Source organism: Tamandua tetradactyla, chromosome 16 (genome assembly GCF_023851605.1).
Source record: "Tamandua tetradactyla isolate mTamTet1 chromosome 16, mTamTet1.pri, whole genome shotgun sequence".
NCBI classification, from domain to species: Eukaryota; Metazoa; Chordata; class Mammalia; order Pilosa; family Myrmecophagidae; genus Tamandua; species Tamandua tetradactyla.
Window position 1 is genome coordinate 22,513,508 of NC_135342.1, and position 27,698 is coordinate 22,541,205.

General features: G+C 52.7%; 2 protein-coding genes and 1 long non-coding RNA gene across 8 annotated transcripts in view; 1 reads left to right on the top strand and 2 right to left on the bottom strand.

Annotated features, from left to right (window-relative positions):
• Nucleotides 1–1,408, bottom strand: part of HNRNPUL1 (heterogeneous nuclear ribonucleoprotein U like 1) — a 32,604-nt gene extending 31,196 nt beyond the window's left edge. The window contains exon 1 of one of the 2 annotated variants that reach the window (XM_077131773.1): nt 1,328–1,408. The gene's annotated coding sequence lies outside the window, so the exon portion shown is untranslated. Of the gene's footprint in view, nt 1–609; nt 754–1,327 lie in introns of those variants that run through there. The other variant, XM_077131771.1, reaches the window with a different exon arrangement.
• LOC143659128 (uncharacterized) overlaps nt 2–27,698 on the top strand; it is a 36,025-nt gene continuing 8,328 nt past the window's right edge. Inside the window, exons 1-2 of the long non-coding RNA XR_013163431.1 lie at nt 2–4,764; nt 8,530–8,702. This is a non-coding gene — a long non-coding RNA (uncharacterized LOC143659128). The remainder of the gene's footprint in view (nt 4,765–8,529; nt 8,703–27,698) is intronic.
• AXL (AXL receptor tyrosine kinase) lies at nt 1,998–27,285 on the bottom strand. Of its 5 annotated transcripts, none has more exons than XM_077131764.1 (20): nt 26,898–27,285; nt 25,724–25,949; nt 25,308–25,408; nt 24,703–24,879; nt 19,992–20,072; nt 19,785–19,900; nt 16,925–17,135; nt 16,468–16,607; nt 15,628–15,778; nt 15,376–15,402; nt 13,307–13,439; nt 12,924–13,015; nt 10,963–11,058; nt 10,741–10,818; nt 9,228–9,320; nt 8,718–8,839; nt 7,991–8,100; nt 6,019–6,178; nt 5,389–5,525; nt 1,998–3,804 (listed from the first exon to the last, which is right to left on the bottom strand). In XM_077131764.1, the coding sequence occupies exons 1-20, from the start codon at nt 26,959–26,961 to the stop codon at nt 3,453–3,455; spliced, it is 2,667 nt and encodes an 888-aa protein (XP_076987879.1). In that variant the 5' UTR covers nt 26,962–27,285; the 3' UTR covers nt 1,998–3,452. The 5 variants fall into 5 exon arrangements, with proteins under 5 accessions (XP_076987879.1, XP_076987883.1, XP_076987880.1 ...); XM_077131768.1 differs by lacking the exon at nt 26,898–27,285 and adding an exon at nt 26,580–26,731; XM_077131765.1 differs by lacking the exon at nt 15,376–15,402.

Here is a 27,698-nt window from a genome sequence, read left to right on the forward strand (position 1 = left end):
CAATTAGATCGCGGCTTTCAAAACAATGGAAACGAGAAGATCTAGGAACTACCGGGAAGGAAGCGTTGGCCTACGTCGCTGCCGCGGCCGGAGCGGAGGGCGGGAAAAGGCGGAAGGCGGAGCGCGCGCTGATTGGGTGGCGCCCGCGCGCCCGCTACCGTAGAATCAAATGAAGGAAAGGGAGTAAAGATTTGGACCAGTCAGCAATGAGGTCTCAGAATGAGCGCCACCAAACCCTTTCCTGCGCAGTTCTTTCATCAACCTAGTATCTCTGTAACACACATCCTGATTGGTGTAGATCTCCCGCCCCTTGAGGTGGCCAAGCGGTAAAACCACTACAACCAATCTTCTGGTGGCTTTAAGAACCGGAAGGAGATTTATTAACGAAGGACCCGCCTCTTGCCGTTAGGGCGGTTTCAAAACAGTCTGTCGGTCAATCGCAATTACTGTTTTATCTCGTAAAGCCAAGATAGCTGGATGCTTTAGGAAAAGCTAACCAGATTGGCCGTTTTTCAGAGGACGGCCTCAAAAGTTTCGCTGTAGAGGGAGGTATACGGAATAGAGATGAAGTAGATCATTTTTTTCTTAACCTGGAAGAAACTCACTTGCCTTTATGAAAACAACACTTGACTTCGGAGAGCCCTTGAAGATTCGAAAATAGAGGCCAGACTAACAAGGGGAGAAAAGTTGTAAAGGAAGCTGCACCCCCTCCCCTTCGATGGTGCAGCTCTCAAGGCCCTCGTCGAGCGTAGCTCTGCGGCCTCTTCTCTATGGTTGGTACCTTAAGTGGAATGGGCTCTCGCAGGAGGCCCCGCCCCCGAAAGAATTCCAGAAGCTGTTTTTGTTTGTTCTTACCCCAGATCTGTTTGGCGGCGGTACTGACAAGCTCAATATACGGATACGAAGTTAAGCTTCACACTGATAAATACAAACGCCACAGAGTTTCACAATGACTGCCTCGCACCCGGAATCCTGCACTACCTGTCGTCTCTAACTCGAAAGACGAAACTTCAGTAAAATCCACAAGCGAGATACACAATACACCCACCCTCTGTCCAGTGAGCCATATCTTAAGCCCACAAAAGCCACACAACAGCCTCAACGTAAATGAATGCACGGCACGGATGTACAAATCGATGAGACTGAGATTAGATGCAATAATTCCGGGCATAATACACCAATTCAGGATGCATCAGATAGCCGCGTATACGCGTCAGCTAAGGTCCGCACGGACACGCGGCATCAAAAGACACACAGGACAGTTACATTGCAAGCTTCCAGCAATCTAGACACACAGCACCCACTCAGAAACGAGGCAGACACTCACGTGGGCCCGGAGGTTCCAGTCCAGACACCCCGCCCCTCGCCCACGTCCGACTTCCTCTTTCCTCCCAGCTTCCCACAATGATTTGTTCTAAAAAGTTTGTGGCCCGGATTGAACTGTTCCCGGTCCTCAGGAGCCGCCACCGGGGGGCGTCCGGGCGCTGCCAAGGGTTCCTCCATCAGATGTGGGACACACCCAGGAACGGATGCCCGCCAATGCCTGCAAGACAGTGGGCTTGTCTTGGCAGAGGTCCCCTTGGTGGCCGGTGATTATGGCAAGCGTTCTGTACCTGTGTCTCTGTGTGAATTTGTACGTTTGCGCCTGTACCTGTTGTACTTTTATATGTCTCTGAGTACTTGTGTCACTGTTTTAGGATCTCTGTTACTCTGATCTTCCTATTCCTTGTATCTGCCTGTGTGTATGTTTGTAAAGATGTTTGTTTCTGTGTAACTTCGTTTATCTCTTTCAGTGCCTTTGTATTTGTGAACCATCACACCTATGTCCATTGATTCATGTGCCTGTGACTTTGGGGGTCTTTATGTGACCCCAGGTGTATCTATGTGCCTATTCCTAACTCAGAGTTTCTCAGTCTGGGTTTCTTTGCTTGTGTGTCTTTTTGTCTCTGTGTATTTTCTACCCTCTGAGTAGCTCTATAGTGACATGACAACTCTGAGGCCCTACCACCTCCTTTTTATTGATGGGGAAATTGAGTTGGCAGGGAGAGGGGCCACACCACAGCTGATTGGAGGGAGACAAGAAGAGACAGAAGTTTTATGTGAACTGAGCCTCTCCAGAGGCACCAGAGTCCACACTCTGTACATGGGGGATGAAGGACTGGCTCAAGGGGGCAGCATGACCCAAAATGGGGGAGATTGTCTCCTGGGGGGGGGGAGGAGGCATCCCTAATGCATTGCAAAGCTTGAGGGCAGCAGCACACCTCCACTCAAGGGTAGAAGGAAACAGAGGTGGCTAAGAAAGGGAGGGGCACATAGAAGAATATTATAAGGTTCCAACCTTGGAATCATACTAATATTCTGGACCTGTGGAATTTTAGAATCTTTGAAACTTAGAGCATTTGAGTCTTAGAACTACAGTGCCTGGAATCTTAATATTTTAGAAATGTGTACTCTTGGGCTCTTAGGAACTAAAATCCTAGAAAGACGGAATGTAGCATAGAACCTAGAGGTGTCCAACATTAGAAATGATTAGAATGTTGGTGTCTAGAATCTTAGAAATTTACAACTAACGGTGATAGTCTTCGAACTTTAGATGCTTAGGATCCATATCTTAGACCAATAGCATCTACAGTGCCTTGGAATATAGAAACAACGTCATCTTATTAGAGTTTAATAATCTAGAATCTCAGAGTATATGATCTAGAATCTTAGACACAGAGAATCTAGGTTCATTGAGTGTTCGAACATCTCATCTCGGAACATTAGACCTTAGAACCTCTGTGTTTAGACTTAGAATTTTTGAAATGCAGATTCTAGAAACTTAGACTCTTAGGATCCAGGTTCTTATAACAAAAGAATCTAGGATCATAAAGCCTTGGAACCTAGAATTGACTGTCATGAGAATCTCAGATCTTAAGAGTAGAAAACTTGAAGCCTTATAATCCAGAGTCTTATAAAGCCTTAGATGCTAGAACTAGAATCTTAGAGCTTTGTAACCTAAAATCTTGGACCCTTATCAAGAATCGTAGAACCAGAAAATCTAGATTCATAGAATCTCAGAGCTTTAGTACATTAGGCCTTAGAACCTCCACGTCTAGAACCTTAGAACTTTATCAGTGGAGACCTTGAAATAGCTCCTTAGAACCAAAGACTCATAGCATCTTTGAAACTCAGAACCTTAAACTCTAGACTCTTTAGATCCTAGAATCTAGAATTTCGAAATGTCAAACTGGGAGGACCCTTCAGGACTGAAGCTAACTCCCTTCCTTTTACAGATGAGGACGCTAAGGCCTGGAGAAGAGGGAGGGTCTGTTTGGGATGTTTGGAGGTGGGTGGGAAAGGAGGGCTGCACGTGAAGGAAAGGCCTGGGATGGGAAAGTAACGTGGGGCATTCCCCCCAGTGGCAGTGCCTAGCTTGGGTCCTGAGAGGGAGTCACAGATGGAGGGTTGACTTAGGCTCCATCCTCCTGCCCTGGCGGTGCAGGGGAGCCCCTGTTGGCAGGCAGGGTGGGGCCGGGAGCTGTGGAAGGGCAGAGCACGTAGCGTCCGGCAGGGTGGATCTCAGCGGCAGTGAGGCAGCTGCAGGCATCCTTAGGGTCAGGTTGGATGGGGGGGTCAGCTCCTCCAGCAGCTCCAAGGGGCTCGGAATGACCCCCACCCTCATCCATGTTGACATAGAGGATTTCGTCAGGTTCCTGGGCTGGGGGCAGGGCCTTCAGTGTATTCTCCAGGTCCTCCCGTAGTTCTGCAAAACTTGGCCGGTCCCTGGGGTTTAGCTCCCAGCAACGGAACATCAGGGCGTACCTAAGGTGACAGAGTGATGAGTGGGAGGATGAGCGGGGGCTTGGAAGGGAGCATTCTGGGAGTCTGGGGCACCTTAGGACACTAAGGGGACTGGGGACATCTCTTGTGGGCTGCAGGGAACCTCAGCAGTTTGGAAGCATCTGTGGGGATTGAGAATTCCCAAGAGTTTCTAAGCGGGTTCCTGGAAGATTTGGGAGCTAGGCGGGTCTTGTGCTCTGGGCGTGGGGTGGTGTTCTAATGGGGGCTTGTCAGAACAGAGCTTCCCACTGTGGTTCCCCAGAACAGACTCAGGCCTCAACGCCTGGCTCTGCCACTTGCACGCTATGATGACTTCAAATCTGTGCACAGATTCTTTGACACTCTTCCCTTCAAAAGAGGGAGCCTAATTCCTCTCCCCTTGAGTGTGGGCAGGACTTAGTGATTTGCTTCTAATGAACAGAGTAAGGCAGAAGTGATGATGGGTGAAAATTCTAAGATGAGGTAATAAAAGGCACTTCTGGACTCCTACTGGCTATTTGTGGGGAATACATCCACCAGATCATGGGCATACAAGCAGCACTGCAGAAAGAGTCACGTGACAAGTAACTGAGCCCTCCTGCCTTGGCTCAGTGAGTGAGCCATCTGGAAAGCAGAACCTTCAGCTAGCCTGTAGATGACCAGTGCTTCAGCTGACCTCTGGACTCTAACCTCATTAAAAGCCCTGAGCCAGAATCAGCCAGCTGAGCTCTTCCCAGACTCCTGAACTTCAGAAATGGAATGACATAATAGACATTTGTTGTGCTGAACTACTAAATTTGGGGGTATGGATAGTATACTGGCTGTGCAACCTTTGGTGAGTGATTCACCCTCTCTGTTTTCTCACCTGCAAAATGGGAATCGTCATGGTATCTACCCATCTCTCTGGCTGTGGTGAAGACCAAACACGTTGATACATATAAGACACCTATAACAGTGCCTCCTGTAAGTGCTACGGAAGCTTTAGCTATTATTCTTATTTTCCTCAGTTCTTGGAATACCTAAGGAGGATTTGGGGACGTTGGAACTCTAGGCTGTCCCCTGCTGAATGAAGCAATGTCCTCTCTTTACTCAAAATGATGGATAAAAGTTAAGCACTTTTCTGTGTACTATGCTATGGCAAAGACGGGTAAATACTACTCTGAAGGATCCTGGGAATAGCTCAGAGGAGGCCTGAAAGGCTGGAGAAGGTCAAGGACGAGCTGAAGGGTTTCCACGGGGTCCTGGTGTTTAAGAGTATCTGGGGGACAAGTGAGATGCTCAGAAGGTGGGAATGAACTAGAAGTCTCTGGAGTAGGGGGTCTCAGAGGCAGGGCTGCCAGGTGAGGTCTTACAGTTAGGCGGTGACTGAGGGGGACTGAGCCAGCCTGCAGTCCACACACCCTGGCAGCAAAGGAGAAGGTGCCTCTTCCTTACGTGCATACCCGCTGTTGGTCCAGGGAGCACTGGCAGTGGGGAGGGGATACTCAATAGTCTGAGGGAGTCTATGGAGGTTTTGGAGGATTCTGGATATATTGGAGCCATGTGGGGTGCTCAGGGGTTTGGAGTGACTTTGGGATTGGTCCTCACAGTCCATCCAGACAATCCACAGGCTGCTTCAGGCGGTTCCCCTGCTGCAGGTAGTCGTAAATCTCGCTATTCTCCACGCCTGGGTATGGGGTCTGGCCCCGTGTGGCAATCTCCCACATTGTCACCCCAAAGGACCACTGTAGGGGACAGGAGGGGGAGCGGGATGAGAGGGTGTCTCCTGCATAAAGATGCCCCCAATACATAGCTGCATGGGTGCACCCAGACATCTCTGTGGGTGCTTCACAGTTATTCCTAGAAATACTCAGGCCCAGGAACACACTCGAATGCATGCATTTACCCACTTCAAGGACACATGGTTTCATGTGTCACCTCCGCACCCCAGCTGTACACATGCATTTATGCTCACCAATGTGCCTCCCGACCTCAAGTGTGCACCCATTCCATGGACAAAACTGCCACCAAGCACACACAGGACCCTGCATATCCCCAGCAGGTACATACTACCATTCACAGATGCCTGCATGCCTCCAGCATGCCTAGCCCACGTGGATAGGCCACTGAGCAGGGGAGCCCCATGTCCCTGTGAGCCCCTGCACCCACTGCTGCCCAGGGCACTGTGCAGCAGCCAGGCTGGGCCCGCCCATGGCCCCCTGCTCCTGGAATACACACCACATCACTCTTGCTGGTGTAGACGCGGTCAGCCAGGCTCTCGATGGCGATCCACTTGACTGGCATCTTGGCAATGCGTCCCTGGCGGTAGTAGTCCCCATTGTAGATCTTCTTAGAGAGCCCAAAGTCCGCCACACACACAGACATGTTCTCATTCAGCCTGCCCGGAGTGGGGCGGGGGGTGGTGGGGGGGAACAGGTCACAGCTCAGCCATCTCCACCAGAAAGCCTGCCATCACTCTCACACCCTCCTGGCCTTCAGCCCCCATGCTCTGTTTGAGGGTGCAGTTCTATCTCCCTGTTCGCTTGCCCCAGTTTGGGAGGGAACTGTTTTACTTCTTGCTACCCCCGTAAATGAGGGTAGGACCAAGAGCTTCTAAGGTCCTTCCAAATTTTGACTTTTTGTCAGATACTAAGGTCCTTCTTAGGCAATTTAGGTTTGATTCCCCAATTTAAAACAAAACAAAACAGATAATTTCCTTGACACATACTATACTATATATCCATAAACGTGAATCACAAATGTACAATTCTCTGAATTTTCACAAACACTCCCATATAACCAGCACCCAGATTAAGGTACGACATTGTGAGCTATGCATGCAATGGAATACTATGCAGTAAAGAGAAAGAATGAACTATGATCCCTGGAGCAGCATGTGCCAATCTCAAAATCATCATGTAGAAAATAACAAGTGTTGGTGAAGACACAGAGAAATAGGAATGTTTATACATTGTTGGTGGGATTGTAAAATGGTGCAGCCACCATGGAAATCAGTTTGGTAGTTCCTTGGGAAATTGACCATAGAATTACCATATGATGCAGCAGTCTCACTTCTTTTGGTATATGCCCCAAAGAACTGAAGCAGGGACTTGAACAGATATTTGTACAATATTCAAAGCAGCAATATTCCTGATAGCCAAAAGGTAGAAGCAAACCAAGTGTTCTTCAACAGATGAATGGATAAACAAAATGTGGTATATCCACGCAATAGGATTTTATTCAGCCATAAAAAAGGACAGTTCTGATAAATACTACATCATGGATAACTCTTGAATACATCAAATTGAGTGAAATAAAAACCAGGTTCAAAAAGACAAATACTGTATGATTTCGCGTATATGAAAAGCTTAGAAAAAGCAAATTCATAGAGAAAGAGAGTAGATAACAGCTTCGCAGGGGCCAGGAGGTGAGGTGAATGGAAAGTTAATGCTTAATGGGTGCAGAGTTGCTGTTTGGGATGATGAAAAAGTTTGGGCAATAGGTGGTGATGATGATAGCACAATATCGTGAATATAATTAATACTATTGAATTGTGCACTTGAAAATGGATAAAATGGGAAATTTTGAGCTGTATTTATGTTACCACAATAAAAAAGGTTAAAAAAAAAAAAAACAACCAACCCATCGTGTTAAGTGAAAGAAGTCTGATACAAATGAGTACATATAAATATCAGTTTATGTGACAATTAAGAACATGATAAACTAATTGGTGATGTCAGAAGTCAGACTAGTGGTTGCCCCGGTGGGTAGTGACCCTAAAGGGGCAGAAGGAAGCTGGCAGGGGACTAAAACTGCTCTTTCTTTGATGCAGTGGTGATTCTATGGGTCAATTCATCTAGCTGCACACTTAAGATTTGTGTATTTTAGCTTATATAAAATATACCTCATGTTTTTTAGGCACAAAAAAATAAAAATAAAGGCACGCCTTACCAGCCCTCCAGGAAGCCTCCCTAAAGCTCCCTTCTAATAAGACCCCCTCCCAGAGTAACCTCACCTCCATTCTTAACAGCATGGATCACTTTTTTTTTTTTGCATAGGCAGGCGAGAATTCTGCCACTGAGCCACCGTTGCACCGGCTCTTAATCACTTTTGCTTGTTTTGGGGTTTATATGGATAGAAGATTCCCCAATTCTTGCATCAGAGGAGAGGGCCAGTTGGGGAGGGGGCCCCTGGATGGCTGGACACTCACATGCAATTCCTGGCGGCCAGGTCCCGGTGTATGAATCTCTTGGTACTCAGATACTCCATGCCACTGGCAATATCTGCCATGAACTTTACCAGCATCTGGGTGGGCAGAAACTGGGAGTCCAGGGTGGGGAGGGGTGGAGGGGTGGAGGTCAGCAGCGTCTCCAAGAGTCATCCTTCTCCTCCTTCCCTTCCTGTGTGCACCAGCTTTGGTCTCCTATGGCAGAGCCTCCCCTGGCTCTGGAATTGCACCCATCCCCTCTCCGAGGCCTTGGAGACCCTAATGCTCTATCACCCGCTCCTGTTCCCTCTCCACCTACACCTTCTGTTGTTCTTGCCCTTGGCATTACACTCAGCCCTCTGCATACATGCCACGCTCCTTCCCACCTCACAACGGGGAATGCATCCTGCCTAGATGTCCTCCCCACTGACCTCAGCTGCCTCCTTCTTCAAGGTCATCTCCTGGCGAGGCCAAGGCCTTCCCTGTCCCCTGGCCTCCTGCCATCACGATCTATCATTCACCCTACTTTATTTCCTTCCTAGCACTTCAGTCATCTGGCTCATTTGTCTGCTCGCTGGCTCTGGCCTGGTCCCCCCGCTGTGAAGAGGCGCTAGGAGAGCAGGCCCTTGGCCACCCTGGCCTCGCGGCATCTGAGCAGTGCCTGGTACCGGGTCGGTGCTCAGTTAATACTTGGGACCGAATGACAGACGGACAGGTAAATGCCCCTCACCACTGGCTGGTCCCCAAGCCGGGAATAGAGGAGGAAGCTGTGGAGGTCTCCATGTTTCATGAAAGGGAGGATGACCACGGGCGCCGGGAAGCCCTCGCGTTCGGAGCCCTGGAAACAAACGCCTGAACCCCCCAGGCAGCCCTGTCATTCCCACTGGGCAGAAGGGAAAGCCAAGCCCCCCTTCCAGCCTGACTCTGGCTCCATCTTCCCCTCCCCCTCCAAGTTGGCCTCCAAACTGGAGGGTAGGGTGGCAAGAACCTGGCTTCAGAGAAGTTATTTCCAGTGTGGTTCCCAGGGATGTTTCCAGAGCCCTCCTGGGGACTCAGCTATTTCTGGAAAAGGTCAGAGGTCACATTCCAAGCTTAGGGAGAGCAGGAGGGAGGAGCTTGCTGACCCCGGGGGAAGGAGCGAGCCAGAGCCAGGAGGTCTGATCTGCTAGAGGGAGGGTGCCTCCCCTCTGGTCTTGCCTCCCTGGGGCCTGGAGACCCCCTAAATCTGCCGTCCCCTCACCGATGAGCCTCATAACATTGGGGTGGTCGAATTCCTTCATGCAAACAGCTTCGCTCAGGAAATCCTCCAGCTCCGACCTCGTGCAGATGGCAACTGGGGGAAGAAAGGAGAGTGGATAAGGAGGAGGGAAAAGGGGAAGAACCTTCCCGTCCTCCTCCTGTCCTTCTTCATCATCATCATCATCTCCTTTACATCCAACACGCTCAAGGGCTTACTTAGTGCTGGGTTCAGGGCTTTCTAATATATAAACTCATTTAATCTTCCAAGATGCTACTACTGTTCTCCCCATTTTAAAGAGGATGAAACAAAGGTTAAGGAAACTGCCTAAGGGCATGCACAGCTTGGGAGTGGAACAGGCAGAATTCAGACCCACACAGTCTGGCTCCAGGTTCACCAGCCCCCCATCATGCTAGGCTGCTTCTCAGCATGTTCCCAACAACTGTGGGGACCCATAGGATCATTATCCTGTTTTACAATTCAGGACACTGTGGCTCATAGAGGAAAAGGGACTTGCCCAAGGTCACACAGCTAGGATTCAAATCCAAGTCTAGAACGTTATCTGGTATATTAATGGGTACTTGATAATGAATGAATGAGGGAGTCGGTGAGTGGTGACTCCATAGCACAAGCTTTTAACCCGTATGATTCAGAAGGGATCGTTCCTTCCTTGCCTTCAACCCCACCTTCTATGCTTCTCCTACTCTGTGTGAAAAGGACTTGGTTCTGGACTCCTTATGCTGTGTGGCTGTGGACTGGCTCTCGCCCTCTCTGATGTAAATAATATAGTCATAGTCCATATTGATGGCACATACTATGTGCCGCCCCCAGCATTAAATGCTTTGCTTTACAACAGCTCAAGGAGATAGGGACAGTATGATCCCATTTTCCAGATGAGGTGAGGTAGGCTCAGAGAGGGAAAGTCACTTGCTTGAGATCATACAGCTGGTAAGTGATGAAGCCAGTTTGTACCTCATTCCTAGCCTTCTCCAGCTCCGCTATGTATCCCAGGGGGCTCATACCTGAAAATTATATGTCCCAAGCTCCATTTCCTACTGGTTTCCAGTTGAAGATTGCCAATGGGAGGCACTGATGGGGGAGATTGGTGAGTGGGCAGGAGGAGGGAGAAACCAGAGCATTTCATAGTCTTTCTTTCTTTAGGAATGGCCCTGACAGGGGTGTGTCTCCTCTGTGTTTCTAGCTCCCACAAGGTAGCCCCTAACTCTGTGGTCAAACTCCCACCAGGCATCTGACAGGGCCACCTCCTCCCTCTGTCCTTTAGGCCGAGGGGTGGAAGTGACTTCCTCTTGATGCTAATTTCCAGGTTCACCTTTGTAGTAAGATCCCCATCCTAAATCCCTTCAACTGAAGTACCTGGCATGGGCTCTGGAAGCACTGTGGTGCTGCACCAAGGTTAACTGGCATGACCTTTTCTGCTCGTCCCATCTCCTTAGGGGCACAGGGAAGAGAACTGGGGTGAGGGGAGGGGGGTCCCACACGTGACAAACCAACTCACTCTTCATTGTCTTCACGGCCACCTTGAGGACGGAGTCATCCTGGTTGAGCTGGCCCTCCATCACTGCGCCAAACTCTCCTGTGGAGGCCAGAAGGAGACCTCAGGGGGGCCCACGGGGACTGCATTTCCTGTGGTTGGATGGCAGAGGGTGGGTTCGGGGGGATGTGTGTGTGTGTGTGTGTGTGTGTGTATGTGTGTGTGTCAGAGAACAGGGGGACTCACCTTCTCCTAGGGTCTTCCCCAGAGCCACCTTATGCCGATCCACCATCACATCCCGCAGCTTCTCCTTCAGCTCTTCGCTGATGCCCAGGCTGTTCACTGCATGGGGTGGGGACAGGCAGAGCTGTGGAGCAGGCCTGGCATTCAGGCAACACTCCCCAGGAAGGGTATCCCCAACTGTTAACACACTGCACTATTTCTACAGTGGTTCGAAAAGAGCCACTTCCCTGAGCTCCGCCACCACTACCATCCTAGCACCTCCTCTGGACTCCCTGGACCTTCCTCCAAAACAGCAAATAAGAGTTAAGTCCTGGCACAAGTTCTTGTTCCAAAGGGCACCCTGATTGGTCAGCGCCCTGCTGTACGAGTTGTTAAAAATACGGAACTTTTAGTTCAAGTATAATATGCACAAGTCATAAGCGAGCAGCTCGGTGGCTTTTCACAAACCCAACCCAACTGTATAAATAGCCTCCAGGCCAAGGAAAAGAATGTGACTTGTCCTCCTAGGGGTAACAGCTTTCCCGCCGTCTCTAAGCACATGTTCGTTTTCTCTGTTTTGGAATGTTATACAGATGAAATCACATAGCACGTTCTTTTTTTGGGTTTGGCTTCTTTCACTCAACATTACGTCTGGGAGACGGTTGCAATGCCCGTTGTTTTGTGTCGTCGTAATTTATTTATTTTCACTGCTGTACAGCAAGAGTTCTCAAACGTATTGGCCTCAGGACCTCTGTACATTCTTCAAATTGTCGAGGACTCCAAAGACCTTTGGTTTGTGTGGGATATTTGTATCAATATTTACTGTCGTCAAAATTAAAACTGAGAAATTTTTAAAACAAAAGAATGCGGAGGCACACATTCCACCAACTGTCAGAGTGATGACGTCACACAGGTCAGGGAACCCCTGGAGAGCTCCTTTGAATGCTTGTGAGAGAATGAGAGGGGGAAAAGGGGCAAATAGCATCTTAGTATTATTATGAAAATAGTTTTGACCTCAAGGATCCCCTTCAAAGGTCTTGGGGACCTCAGGGGACTCTGATCACACTTTGAGAACAGCTGCTGTATATTAAACCATTAGACCTCTTTGCAATGTCCCGGTTTCCTTTTTCTTCTCCTCTTAAATAAATGTCTTCTCCAGCTCTTTCCAAACATCCCCCTGGGGCCCTGGAAGCATTCTCACTGTGTGCTAGAAAGAGACACATAATTCCATCCCTTTTTCAGAAAAATTTTTTTGGATTTGAGTTTGCCCAACTGAAAAAAAATGGCATTTGACTGGATAGCCCCTGAGGTCTCTCCTTAGCTGATACCAGCCACGACTCCATGCTTCTCAGAGTCAATAGCTCTAAGATTCTATGATTTTTTAGATTTTCTATAGATTTTTCAGGCCAAGATTGACTCTAGAGCTCTACTATAATTCTAAGAGGCAGTATATGATTCTAAGTGGCAGTTAGGTGTATGGATTTCAGAGCGGGACTCCCTGGCTTTAAATCCCAGCTCTCTTACCTGCAAGTTGTATGGCCCTAAGCAAGTTTATGTAGCCACTTTAGGCCACAACTTCCTCATCTATGAAGTGGGCATGAGAACAGTACCCCTCTCACTGTGAGGATCAAATGAAGTTAATGTGCTTAGAATAGCGCCTGTTGCCTAGAAGGTGCTAGGTCATAGTTGTCATCATCTGTCACCATCTCACTGTCATCATTACATTGTTCACAGATGCAATGGTGCTCAGATTTGGTATCTCTAAGATTTCTCGTGACTAAGAAACTATTATTCTAAGGTTCTGTATGGTTCCACAATTCCGTTGTTCTAAGGGTTTGTGGTTCTAAGATTCTAGCATTCCAAGGCCTGCAGAAACTTTTGGTTCATGCATTTGAACTCCAGATCACTTGGTTCATGATCTGGAGGCCCAGATCGCTACACTCTTTGGCCCCTGACCTGGGCAGGGAGGCATGAGGTTCACTTACAGGTGGCTTCAGTGGTCCGGCGACTGTAGGACTTGCGGACACGGTATCTGACTACCAGCTCACCCCTCTCCACTGTTGGCTCAAACACCTCCCTGGGGAGGATTAGGGGAAGGTGAGGGCAGGATAGAACAATTTGGAACCCCCTCCTCCCACTAGTGGTGAGCTACAGCACCATCTCAGCCCCATGGCTGTCCATCCTCTCCTCTGGCATTTGCCAAACACGTCTTGGACAGCAACCTTCTAGCTTCCATTCATTCTCCACCCCCTTGCCCCACTCAGACACTTAGTCATCTTTCTTCCTGCACCACCCTCCAAACCAGTGTCTCTGCCTCCAGCCTCTCCATCCTCGTCCACATTAGTCTCCCCACATGGTTCCAACTCACCCATAGCGAGTCTCCTTCTTCCGCCGGTGGATGAGGAACAGGGCCAAGATGAGGACACAGGCGGCCGCCACAACTGCTCCCAGCAGTACATACCACCAGGGCCACGAGAAGGCAGGGGCTGGGGGTTCACTCACTGTCAGGGTACGGGGGACAGGTCATGGCTGAGGCCTTGGATCCAGCTCCCTGGGACCCAAGGGGGTGATGTTGGAGGGATGCAGGAAGCATGGGAAAAAGGTGTGAAAACCTTCGTTGGGGTGTGGGATGGGTATGTTCAGGTATGCAGGGTGTCTTGTGTGGGAGGGCATACAGTGGATATGGTATCAATGTGCATGAAAGCCGAGGAATGTGAAACTTATAGCATGGGTGAGTTAAGAGTGAGGCAGACATTTGAAGAGTGTGCTATGAGTGTGGAAGGGTTGTGGAAGGGGAGTGAGAGCAGTGTGCAGAATGGGTTATGAGTACGCAAGGAGGGCTGGCTGAGCATGGGATAGGTGTGAATGAGTTTAAAGTAGTATAGGTGTATGTATGATAAGTGTGATGATTATGCAAGGAGTGTGGAATTAGAGGTGAAATAATGAGGGAGTAGGGAAGAGAATGGTGAGGCATATGCAATGAATGTGCACAATGTGAGGTTCATGGGACAAATGACTAAGGAGCATCTTTGAGGAGCTTGCAATGACTATGGAAGGTTTTTCCCAAAACAAGGAATCAGGGTGGAATAAGTGTGCAAGAGAGCTTGGTGAGCATACACTGAGTGTGGGATGGATGTTGGAGGAGTTTAGGATATGTGAGTGAGGAGTTTTAGATTCAAGGAGTGAAAATGATTTGTAAGACTGTAATTTCTGGGTGAGAGAAGTATGCAAAAAAGCATGTAAAAGATGTGGGAAGGACAGATGAGGAAGATGCATGAATGGAAAAAGTGTGCAATGAGGGTGTGAGTGTAGAAGGGATGGAGTATGATATATGCTAAGTATACAAGGAGTTTAATCTTAGTGTGTGAAGAGTGGAATTGGGAGGGCTGAGGGACTAATGTTTAAGGGGTGTGAGATGAATGTGTAAGGAGAGTTGTAAGATGTGGAGTGGTGTGGACTGAGAGTTGAGCGATGTTTTTGCAGTGTGGAATGTATTATCAATGTATAAGAAATGTGCAGAGTTTGTAAATGAAGGAGAGAGAAGTGTGGCATGCAATGGGTTTGGAAGACTTGTGTAAGGATAAAATATTATAATGAGATGAATGTGCAAGGAGGGTCGGTTGAGTATGGAAAGGGTATGTGCAAAGGCATATGAGGAATATTTAAAGATAGTGGGTTGAGTTATAGAGTGGGCTGTGGCAATGCTAAGTGGGTAGGATGGGTGTAGGAGAAATGTTTGAGAACTATTGGAGAACAATTAGAGAGATGGATGAGTGGGTGGGGACACCTCATCCATCCACCCATTCTCCATCTATCCATCCATCCAACTCCATCCACTCATTACTCATTCATTTATTCATATTCATATCCATTCCCATGTGCAGTCCATCTGCCTGTCTATTCACTCATCCATATACCTATCCATCCATCCATCCATCATGTACCCACTCACCTTTCCATCGTCCATCCATTCATCCACCCACCTATCCATCCTTCTATCCATCCATGCATCCATCCATCCACCCACCCACCAAGCCACCTATCTGTCTGTCTACCCACCCACCCATCCATCCATCCAACCCCATTCACTATTGCTCATTCATTCATCCATATCCACCCATCCCTCTATGCGGTCCATCTACCCATTTACTCACCCATCCGTACACCTACCCATCCAACCATTTATCCATCCATCCAGCCAGCCATTCATCCACCTACTCATTCACCCACCCACCCACCATTCAATGAGTATCTATAATGTCCTGAGCTGTTCTAGGCACCTTCACCAAGGACCACACAAATCCGAGAAGTAGGTTTATAGTGATGAGTTTGAGAAACATAAAAGGGAGGTGCGGAGTATGTGTGTGGTGGTGGTGAACAGGTGCTCACTGGGTACTGAGGGGAAGGAGGGGGGAGACGGAATGTGAAGGCCCTTACCCAGTCGGTAGATTGGCTGTCCTTGCCCTGTGAGGAGAAGGGACAGAGGAGAGACACATTCAGAGAGGGAAAGGCTGCTGAGACACGGATGAGGCAGCGAGGGAGGCTCTCAGTAAGGTGCAGGGTCAGAACACAGCCTAGGCTGGGGTAACACTAAAGGGTGCAGGGAGCAAGCCTGCAAGCCAGGGGTATCTGGGAGAGACCAGGTCCCTGTGGGTGAGTTGAAAGGACCCAACGTGGCTTTGGAGTTACCTGGATGCCAGGGCTCCAGGGGTACCGGGAGGCTCCAGGGCCCATCCCCAGCAGCGGTGTAGGCTGCCACGCACACTGTCAGGTTGGGCACAGTTCCTTCCCCCCACAGCTCCAAGATCACCTCCTGCTTTAGCCCTATGTCCATTAGCACCTACGAGGTCCAGAAGCAGCATCAGAAGAGAACCTCAGGCCCCCACACTTGAGCCTTCACCCTCAGCCTCAACTCGCCCTCTTTTTCTTCAAGCCCTGTCCTCATCCCCTAGTCCCCATTTCCTACCTCTTCTCACTCTTCGTCTCTCTATCCCCACTTCTCCACACCCATGCCCTCCACGGAAGTGGGGATTCGATCTGTTTCATTCACCAGTTCTCCTATCCCTGGAACATTGCTTGGTACATAGTACAGCTCAATAAAGGTTTGCTAAATAACTGAATTCCCATCTATTCACCTTCATTTCTTCACCTCCTTCTACCACCCCCCACCCCCATCCTTTCTCCCTCCTTATCTCTCTGCCCTCAAGGCTGCTGCTAGCCCAGACAATACCTTTGGGCAAATTAGGAAAAGGCACTCCTTCCTCAAAATGTTACACAACTATCTGCTGCAAAATTGGCAAAGTAATTTTTTAAGTCTACTGAAATGCTTTTGCAATTATTTATAAATAGCTACTCCCTAACCCTTCCCTGGACCCCCTTAAACCTTCCCAGCATGTGAACTTGCCCAGAATCAACTCCCGTAGGTGGAGAGTAATTGTTTGGTACCCAACCTGAACAACTGTCCATGTCTGCCCTGTCATCTCCTTCCTCCCCCAGCCAGTCTGCCCCAACCCAGCCAGCAGCACCCACCTCAGGGGTGTCCTGGCCTCGATATGCCAGCCGGTACCCTAACAGGGTGCCCTGCAGGGGCGCCCTTGGCTCCTGCCAACGCACGAAGGCCTGGCTCCCATTCCGCACAGCACTAACGTTCTCGGGGGGGCCCAGGGGCACTGGAGGACAGGGGAGAGGGGAAGCTGGCACCCCCACCTCTTCCTGACCACCTCCCCTGTTCCCAGGAAGTGGGGCAGTGTGCAAAGGTCATGCGCGTGGGCAAACTCGTGCAGGCCTCCCTTGAGCAGAAGCACAGGGGAGAGGTCAGGGAGCAATGCCAGAGGATAGTGCCGAGGTGTCAGTAACTGGACGGGAAGGAGATCGGAGGCCATGTGGGGTAAAATGGGGGACAGGAGGTGCTGGGGCTGGCACTGGCATGAGCAAAGTCCAGCCAGGCAGTGAGTGACACCCACCCCACTCCCTAGCCCCTTCTTACCTCCCTCTGATGTCTCCACGGGAAGCCAATGTGTCCAGGGCGAGGGGCCTTGGCTACTGGTGCATGCCACCCGGATGTGATAAGGGGTGTGAGGGTGGAGGCCGCCCAGTCGAAGTTGGTGGGGAGGCACGGATGCTTGCACAGTGAGGGGCTCCTCCGGGGGATCTGGGTCTCCCAGCCAGATGCCCACCCCATCATCAGATAGCACAGCCTGGGGAGAAGGAAGGGAGCGTGGGGACAGGACAGCCACATGGTCACTTGAGGAAGTCATAACTCTCGACTGCAGTGGTCCCATTGTCCCTGCACAGCTCTGCAAAGGTGTGTGTGTGCGTGCATGTGTGCGTGTGTCCCAGTCCATGCTGGGGCAACATGGGCAGCTGGGTTTGCAAAGCATGGCGACCACATAGCTGCATGATGCAGCTCAGTCGCCACTTGCAAAAGCCACCTCTGGCAAGACTCTTTCCTTCTCTGAGTCTCAGTTTCTTCATCTGGAAAATGGGGACTTAGAAGAGTAAATGCCTGACGGGGTCATTTATTAATTAGTTTTTGTTTGTTTTAGTTTTATATGGGGTTGTTTAAAGATTCAATGCAGCTGTGCCTGAAAAGACAACTGGGACAGTGCAGGGCGGTGGTCAGCGTCAACGATAAAAATGATGACAGTGAACAGTGTGTGATGATGATGATAAGGTCCACTGTGGACCCTGTTTCCATGACGATGGACCACAGGCAAAAGGAATATGAAACCATAGAAATCAGAGGAGTGGCCCTCTCTGTAGACCTGAGGGAGCCTTCCAGGGGTCTGGCAAGACTCCACATCTTGATTTGGAGAGTGGTTATGTGGGTGAATGAATGCATAAAATAATCTGGTGTACACCGAAGATTATGCACATCGTATGTGCTCTATCGAATATACAAAGAAAAACATATTCTGAGCACTGTTAAGCTCTTTGCAAATCTAAGCTCATCTGACTCTCACAGTGACCTTGTGTGGTTGGGGCTGGGTTATCCCATTATACAGGTGAAAACACTGAGGCTGGAAGAGATGGAATCACCTGTCTGGGGTCACCAGCTTGTCACTTAACAAAGCTGGGACCTGTAACACCTAAGATCCCCAAAGCCTTTGCTTTGCACATTCACTTACGAATGTCAATCCTATTAACAGGAAGCCTCTCCTGCTGAGATGCCCAGATGCTGGAGCCTGGGTTCGAATCCTGGCTCTACCATCTCCTGGCTCTGCGTCTGTTTCCTCAGCTATAAAATGAGCTAACCACACTGACTCCCAACTTCACAGAGCGGACTGCCTGCTGCCTGTGAGCGTTTAGAACCCTGCCTGTGCACCAAGTGTTGACTAGTATTATTCTGGTTGCTGTAAGGTGGCCCGGGAAAAAGTATCAAAGTATATACACCCTTGCACGGGGGCACAGACTTGCACACCCACTGGGCTCCAAGGAGTGGCACAATCGAGATGGAGGGGACACAGCCAGGGTGCACATCTGCACAGCCCTGTCTCAGTGGGACCACAAGGCCACCACGGCCACACAACTCAAAGCCACATGGCTCAGGAGCGCTTACTGCCCAGGGCCACACCTTCACCCAGAAACCCCAACCACTCAGTAGCTTGGCCACTTGTTTACCGTGGGACTTAGGGTGAGGGTCTTAACTTTCTCTGAGTCTCGGATTCTGTCCTGGAAAATGAGGATCCAAGAGCCCCTGCTTGGCAGGGTGCAAGGTTTCACGACACGATGCACATAAACAGGTCTGCCCAGCACAATATTAACAGCCAACATCTCTTGAGTGCCAACTATGTGCTAAGCATTCAAGTTCCTGGACCAACTCACTGAGTTCTCACTACCACCCGATGGGGTCTATTCTTTTTTTTTCATCTCCATTTTACGAGGGAGGAAACTGAGGCCCAGAGAGGCTCAGCAGCTTGTCCAAAGTCCCACGTCCCCATGTGGGTAGATGACAGCACCCAGGGACCTCGGGCAGAGGGGGGTAGATGGTGGGCTGCCAGATGAGGGGTGAGCCGTGCCCATCCCTGCTCTCTGACCTGCAAGGACAGACGGGAAGGGGAAGCTCTGCCAGGAGTTGTGTGCAGACAGCCGGTCTCCCCCTGCCCGCTCCCACTTCTCTTTTCCCTGGGACGGCCACGACCCTCCCGTCCGAGCCCTTTGGCCCCGGGTGTGCAGAGCAGGAACTGAGATCTGGAAAGGGAAGAGGATGCACTTCTGCTTTCCTGGGGACACTCGGTGAAGGTGGGTGGGGGCGCAGCTGATGCCTGACCCTGGCATTTGAGGTCTCCCAAATGGGGCCAGCCTCGGGAATTGTATCTCAGTTTCACTCCTTCTTAGCCCTGTGGGAGCAAACCACTTCCCTTCTCTGGGCCTCAGTTTCCCCTCTAAGAAATGGGAAGTTGGTGGTACCTACCTGATCGACTTGTCATGAAAATTCAATGAGTGAAGGCCAGGAAGAAGCTTAAAATAGTACCCGGCACAGAGGAGAAACGCAAGAAACTGTTAGCTCTGAATTATTTGTGTATTCAAAATGCCAACTCTAGCCAAAATGGGAACCCTGAGACAGCAAGGCTGAGGCTGTTCTGGTCACTACTGGGCCCTCAGCATCATCCAGCATGGGGCTGAGCACGGAGCAGGCACAGGGGGCTGTTATGGGTTGGGTGGGCAAGAGGGGCTGGTGGCAGAGCTGGGATGTGAGAACAGGGCATCTGGTTTACTCCCAGTCTTTACCCCTTGACAAATGAGGGGCTGGGAAGGGAAGGGCTGGCTTCCCAGGGAGGGAATGGGGGATTGTAGCTGCAATGGGAGGAGAATGGAGATAGAGGTGAGCAAGTCTGAGATCTCACCTGCAGGGTGCAGTGGGTAAGGGGGTAGCTGCCGCTCAGGCCAGGGGTCCAAGCCACCTCCAGCTCTGTGGGCCAGCTGGAAACAAGGCGAAGGTTGCGGGGCCGCTGGGGGAGCACTGTGGACGGATGAGAGGAGGGACTGACCCTGGGAGCCCTTTGCCCAGACCCCTCCCTCCGACCCCCAGCCCCAGCTCCCCCTTCTGTCACCTGTGATGGTGGCCGTGCGGGATGTGGTGACCCCCTTGGCGTTATGGGCTTCGCAGGAGAAGGAGGATGTCCTGTTCAGGCCTGTGGAGTCATGTGAGGGAGGGGCCTGTGTCAGAGATGGGGAGAAGGGGCTCCAGGGCCATGCGAGCCCGCCCCCCACCTCCCAGGGTCCAGCCCACATGACATTGCTTCAAAGGGGAGGACTAGGTGTTAGGGGCAGCCCTCTGTCCCACAATACAGGACAAGGCTCAGCCCTGACTCCCCCCACTTACAGACACCACTTGCACATAAACACACACAGACACATAGAAACACAGACACACATGCACACACAAATGCACACAATAACCCACACAGGCATGTGTCAAGAAGCACACATACCTAAGAGACACACACTTAACGACACAGGCCCTTGCGGAGCTGCCTAAATGTAGAAGTGCTTGTTCATTTATCAGCTCAGATCCTACCAACCCCTCTGCCCCCTTGCTCACTGTGTTCCATTCATGCTGGCCTCCTGGCATTTCTGGAAGACCAAGCCAGGGCATCCCCATTTCTCCTGAACATTGTGCCCCTGTACCCTCTGCCTGGGCCACTCTTCCCACAGATGTCCCTGGGGCTCGCTTCCTCCCTCCTTCAGGTCCGTTACTCCTCAGTCCCGCTGTCCTGGTACCCCCTGCTTTAAACAGGAATTTCCCCTCTAGACCCTCATTCTGGCTTTACTTTTCTCATTAGCTGTCGTCACCTGGCCTACGTGTCACCTCTGTATCTTGTTCCTTGTCTGTCTTCCCACTAGAACGTCAGCTCTAGGAGGGCAGGGGGTCACTTGTTTTGTTCCTGGTGCACAAGAGGCACGCCATAACAGTTCGTTGAAAGACAGAATGGATTTTATGGTGTGTTTGTATATTAGTAAGTTTCTCCATGTGTATGTGAAAATGTGAACGTGTGTGATTCCGTGGGTGAGCTAATGTACGTGCGTGTGAAAAACTGTTTTTGAGTGTCTGGGGGTGGAATGCCTCCCCTCCCCAATGTGGGGGTGGGAACGCAGGCAGATGCACACACATTCACACACGCGTGCACACACGCACACATACAAAGGCACATACAAGTACAGAGGCAAGCACAAGACACCCAGACATGCGAACAGAGATGTGTAACATAGCTATACGGCAATCACAGATTCACACACTCAGAAACATGCACACTACGTGTGTGACAGGATGTAAGGGGGTCCTGATCTTAAGTGCAGATGTAAATGAGTTCTGTTTGTGTTGGCGTCCCCGTGTGTATCCAGGATGGTGTATATTTGTGCATTTGGCCATCTGCGTGTGTCTCTCATGTTTGCTCTGCCTGTGTGTCTTTGCCTGTTTCCCAACACGGCCACGGCCGCCGCCGCCGCCACCACCGCACTGGGGAGGGGAGACGCGCCCCCGCAGACACAAAGTTTCCTTTCCTACGTCAGCAGAGGGACTGCAATGGAGGGAAAGTCGGCAGAGGCCGGAAGGGGGAGGGCAGGGAAGCTCCTCCGCCCGCCCCGCTGCCCAGGCGGCCTGTCCCCAACCAAGGTCAGGTGCTCGGCCCCCGCCGCCCGGAGGAGGGAGCTGGGGTGGGGGCGGGAGCCTGGGTCTGGGCCACCAACCGGCACGTGGGGGCGCCAGGGTCAGCGCGCGGGGCCTGCCCCGCCCCCTGGAGGAGCCCTGGGGCGGGGGAGGGGGTTCCGGAGCCGGTTCCGACCACAGCATTCCTGCCCCCGCGTGAGTCACCGGGGGCGCCCCCCTCCCTGGACACTTCCGGCCGGCCTGGGGATACGGCCCGGGGTCCTCCTTCTCCCGCAGGCACTGAGGGAAAGGGATCGGAGGGAGGAAGGGGTCTGGGACTTCCCCGCCAGCCGGCCATCCCTCCAGCCTGGGGCAGGCGGACTCCAGATGTGCTTTCCAGATGTCTGTCCACCCTCCTCTCACCGGCCCCCACAGCGCTTTTTCCGAGGGAATGAGGAGGATGGAAGGAGCCAGGGGCAGGCACACGCAGTGAGTCAGAAAGAGGGACAGACTCACAAACTGATGAAAAACCTTTACACCCCCCCCCACACACAATGAAACACAAACATACAGGGGCTGTTGTTGGCAAAAACACTCACAAAATGTGGCACTCAGCTACACTTAGACACACAGGCACTGACACTGTCGTAAACATAGTGACACAATCACACTCTGACTTACACACATGCACTCAAAGGCTGATACCGACACATGCAAAGAGAACTCACACAAACACAATGTGGGCTGATGTTGGGATAAACACATGGACACAAACACACGCAGACACATGCACACATTTATTGCTAACAGCAACACAGTGTGCACCTAGACTGATACTAACACACACACAAACACACCTGAATATCGCAAGACACACACCAAGCAACAAACATCACGTGGAGGCTGAAGTGACAAGCACATGCAGACTAGGACACAACAAAGGTGAATGCTGACTTCTTCACCCATGAACACATCGACACGCACATACACACGGCCTGAGCTTTGTCCACACCTAAACACAGGTTAGCATGCTCCGGTTGCTTCAGACAACTTTGCTGAGATGCAGACTGATACAAAAACACTGACTTGCCCGGACACACAGGGCTGCCGCGGACACACAAGCATGGGGACACAGCCATGCTCCCGTAGGTTGGCACAGGCACATAAAGTCACCGGCTCTTAAGTGCCCAGCTCCATCCACCAAGAGACAGCTGGGGCCACACACACACACACACACACACACACACACACACACACACACACGGGGAGACAAGAAAGGTGTTGTCACCCCCTGCCATGAACAACCCCCCCCCATTCACTCCTGGATATAGAGACACACCAACACACTCCTACACCAACACACCTGCCCTGGGACGTGGATGTAGACACCACACAGACACGCACCTATACACATACACAGCCAGTAAGAAACACATCAAGAAACAGACACACGCACAGGCTTGCTGAGAAGTGGAGGCTGCTGTGCTCACACGTGGATAGGTATGCACACACACACGTGTTCAGGGAGACACACTCAAGATACCCACCAAACCACTGAGGAATACCAAGCTATCCATGGACACATCCAGACATGCCCCACAGAAGCCCACAGCAGGACACACAGCCACAGGGGCGCCCCTGCACGCTGATGCTGGAAGTGTGCAAAATAGCCAGAAAGCCACACTGCCACTTGTCTCATACACACACACACAGCTGTGAACACACAAACACAAAGAGGGGCTGACACAGGCTGACCCTGGTCTCCTGAGTCACACACTCACACACACAGTCCCTGGGAAACTTACAGGGATATACCATAAAAACCCAGACACACAGTGGGACAGACACACAAGCGGACAGAAACATACTTAGACACATGTCCCCCCCACCCCATACACACACTGGGGCATCCAGAGAAGCTGGCCCTCGCTAAGGCATGTCCCCATTCGAAGAGGATGACGCTGACAGAAGCGCTGACACACAGATCCAGGGAGACGGGGACACACCCCCACACTGAGACACACGCACACAGACCCGCTTGACCTCTCCTCCACACGTACTGATCCACACACAGAGGCTCTCACACCTGGGCCTCACCACTCCCCCATTTCTCCTTTTTCCTTGGAAGGGAGTTGGGGGTGGATGGTTACCCCTCCCCCATCCTGGGGGTCCTGCCAGGCTGACTCAGACCCCATCCCTGTCCCCACCCGGCCATTCGAGCCACAGGCCTGAGTCACCCCTCTGGGGGCCGACGTGCTCACCGCTTCCTAACACACTCACGGCCCCCGGAATGCTGGGAATCTGGGCACCTCCCTGCACCCGGGAAGACCCTCAGCCTCCCCATTCCTCCCCACCCCAGCAGACAGAGGCAGCAGGTTGGGGTGCAGGGAGCGATAACCCTCAGGCCTCCCCATTCGTGCACCTCTATCCCATCCCACCTCCCTCGAGGACAGGACACCCACCATGGCCCCCGGCTCTGCCTCTGACCACCGTGTGACCCCAAGCTAGGTCCTGCCCCACTGGGTGGTCACTTGAGGCTGGGGGGTGGGGTTCTCCAATCACTTAGACTTTCCTTGTCCTGCCTCCTTCTTCTTGGACCACCTCTGGGTCCGTCTGTCTTTCCCTCTCTGTAACTGTTTTTCTCTGTCTCCCCATTCGTCCCTCCCTCTCTGTTTTGGGCTCTGTGTCCCTGGGGGCCCTGGGCTGGTCTTGAGAGGTCTTGAGGTGGGAGGAGGGCAGGTGGGGGCGGGGCGGAGAGGAGACCCCGGTGGTTCCGGGGTCCAGGTTGGGGTCAGGGGCTGACAGAGGGCACCAGGCCCACACACGGCTCAGAGGACATCCGGGACAAAGAAGTCTATTCACAGAGAGGCTGGGCTGAATGGAGGAAGAACGAGCAGAGAAACACACAGAGATGAGCGAGACACCCAGAAACAGTGAGAAAGAAATGGAAAGATGGGGACGGAGATGGGTGGCAGAGAGACAGAAACAGAGAGAGATATACGGACAGAAACAAGGAGGCAGATGGGGACAGGGATGCAGAGACAGCGACAGAGACAAAGAGATACAGAAACAGAGACAGAGATACACAGAGCAGGCAAGAGGGCCCGGCAGACACGCAGAGGCAGTGAACCATGTCTGCACCGCCCCCTTCCCTGGCTGGGCCGGGCCGGGCTCACCTGCGACTTGCAGAGTTTGGTGGGGGCCTTGGTGCGAGGCCCAGGCCACGGGAGCAGCGTCCTGCAGCCAGAGTAGGTCCACGGGCTCTGGGGGTCCCTGGGCCCGGCAGGTCAGGTTAAAGGGGGTGTCGGCAGCCACAGCCCTGTCCTCAGGCTCCTCCAGGAAGTAAGGCAGGCCTGGGGGGCGGGGATGGCAGGCAGGGGTCCAAGCTGAGGTCTCTGAGCACCGCCCCCCCAGGTGTCTATGTTGGAGGCTTCAGGACTGTCCCCATCTGACACACTCCCTGCCAAAGACCCTGCCTCACCCTCAGATGTCTGACACCCTGCCCCCCAGGTGTCTTTCCAACCCTTAGGACATAAGGTCCCAATGTCTGACCCCTCCCCTTAACCTCTGACCCCCCAAATCTCTCCTCCAGAATGCCTGACTCATCCTCACCTCCTTATCTGAGTCTACAGAATGTCTTGCTCCCACCATGTCTGGCCCGGCAGGCAGACCTATCATCCCTGTCCCCTCCCCTGGCCAGAATTTATGGCCCCCCAGCTTCCCGATCCCTTAAAATCGCTGACAGTCCTAGGCTAGATGCGCCCGGACCCCCAGGGCTCACCCTCCAGCCCCACATAGCCAGGCCGGGACAGGAAGGCCCCTCCTTCCAGGACCACCATACACTGGTATCGCCCAGCATCCGACAGCTGCAGGGACAAGATCCTGGTGGGGCAAGACGGGGGCAGAGAGGTGCAGGGTCAGAGCTGGGCACTGGGAGGGGCTGGTCAGAACCGGAAGAGGGGCCTCTGGACTGGGAAGCGGAAAGAACCGTGGAGGAGGTTCTATTATTATCCCATTTTACAGAAGAAGAAAGTGAAACCCAGAGGTTCTGTGACACACTTCATGCCCCACAGCTAGGAAGTGGTCAGGCTGGGATTCCAACCCAGGTGGCCGGGCTGCAGGCGGGCTGTGATAGGGGTAGGGGTCGGGGACGACAGGGACCAGGAGGGGTGCAGGGGCCGGGAAGAAACTGGACACCTGAGTTGGCTGACCACCTTCCAGTCGTCCTCGCCGTCCTCACCCAGGGGCACCTGGATCTGGGTGCTCTCCGCCAGCTCCAGGATCTGTCCGTCCTGAAGCCAGTTCACCTCGGGGGGCTCCTGGTGAACGTGGAGCTCACACTGCAGCGTCCCCGTCAGGCCCCGGGCCCCCGTGATGTTTCCTGGGCTCCTCACAAAGGGATCCGCTGCAGCAGCCTGTGCACCTGCAGGGTGGATGGGACAGGTTGGCTGAAAGGCCCCCACTTCCCTCTGCACCCCTTCCTGCCCCCCCCCCCGCTGCCCACCCACTGCCAGGACACCCCCCCCCCAAGCCCTCAGGCCCACATAGTTGTAGGGTGACCTCAGAGGCCAGTGGAGGGTGGAGGCTCTGGGGGCAGGATGGGCGCCTTCCTAGGCACTGGGGTCCGTTCAGAAGGAAGCGGGGTCTGGTAGCCCCCACAGCCTGGAGGCCCAGCAGGGCCAGCCCTGCCCTCACTTGGGGTCTCCGGAGACCAAACAGCTCAGGCTTCGTGGATGGAGGGGAAGAAAAGGGCAGGGGAGGGAGAAGAAACATAAGAGAGACAGAGAGAGAAGCCCGAGAAAGCCAGGCACGGGGTACCGAGACAGAAAGAGAGACTTTCCTGAGAGTGAAGGGAAAAGAGGAGAAATACACAGAGGGGGACTGCAACAGAAGAGAGACACACACACAGAGAAATCGAGGCAGAGAGAGACTCAGAGATGAATAGGGAGAGAGAAAGAGCCAGAGAGATAGGGCTCCTTTCTGGAAGATTCCTTCGGGTGCTCCCCAGCTCAGCCCCTCTTCCCAGGACCCCAGACTCAAATGCAGCCCCCACCAGCTCCCTCAGCTTTCGCCTTGTCCTCCCCTACTCCTTTCTGTCCGTGTCCTCCTCCTTCAGTTTTTGTTTCTTGTCCATGTTCCTCTCTTGAGTCTCTTCCTCCCCCTCTCTCTTGGTTTGTCTCGAGTCTCTGTCCTTCCCTGCCTCCCTCTCACAGTCCGTTTCTCTCGTCCGAAGGAAACACTCTGAGCCAGCCCAGGAATCGCCCCCAACACCTGCCATCCACCCCCCTCTCACCGCTCCTGCCCCCCATCCCCCATGCCCCCCCCCCCCCCCGCCACCGGTGGTCCTGCCCCACCGGCCCCCACCACTCACCCCTGGGGGCCGCGCACCCCCAGCACCAGAGCGCCAAGCACCAGGCCAGAGGGACCCTGCCCATCCTCGGGCCACCGCAAAACCGATGCCGAACTTTCCTCAGAAGTTGCTGGGCACCCCGCGGGGGAGGGGGCAGGGACAGGCAGTCCCCGGCCCTCCCCCCAGCTCCCGGGGTCTGGCACTGGCCGCCTGGCACGGTGGGGGCCCTCGGCCGGCTCTGCTCCGGCGCCTTCCAGGCTCTCCTGCCTCCTTCTCTTGCTCCCAGACTTCGGGAAACCCTTTCCCCGCCCCTGGCTCCCTCCTCCCCCTGCCTCCGCCCACTGCTCAAGCCCAGGGGGCCAGCTGGTCAGTGAGGGGTTAAGGCGGAGAGGAGGGGTCCAGCCCGGTCTTAAAGGGGCCCTGGGGGGAAGCTGAGGAGGGGGAAAGAGTCCCTTGTGGCTGCGCCTCTCATCCTGGAGCGGTGAGGCAGGGAGGCTGTGTGTCTCCGTGTCCCAGCTCTGGGCGCTGTCCCTCTGGGCTCTCTCTGTGTCTGGTAAACATTCCTCCACGACTCCCCTCCCCCAGCTGTCCCCCACCCAGCCCAGCCACAGCCAGGCCTCCCCAGGCCCTTCACTCCCCCTCACACTCAGAGCTCCTGGGACAAGGACACATACGCACGCTCAGACACGGACCTGCAGAGGCTGGGACAGGCAGAGACACGCAGGGGACCCAGGACTCGCAGGGGCACGCTGTCCGCCCACAGGCACGCTCAGGAGAGCCGGGTGAGGGACTCAGCTCCCGGAGAAACCTCTGCAGCGGGGA

Coding starts and splice junctions, on each gene's coding strand:
- AXL (XM_077131764.1), bottom strand. CDS start 26,961: ATGGGCAGGGTCCCTCTGGCCTGGTGCTTGGCGCTCTGGTGCTGGGGG. Junction 24,880..25,307: donor TGGCTATGTGGGGCTGGAGG/GTGAGCCCTGGG, acceptor CCCGCCCCCCAG/GCCTGCCTTACTTCCTGGAG. Junction 20,073..24,702: donor CCAAACTCTGCAAGTCGCAG/GTGAGCCCGGCC, acceptor ATGACTCCACAG/GCCTGAACAGGACATCCTCC.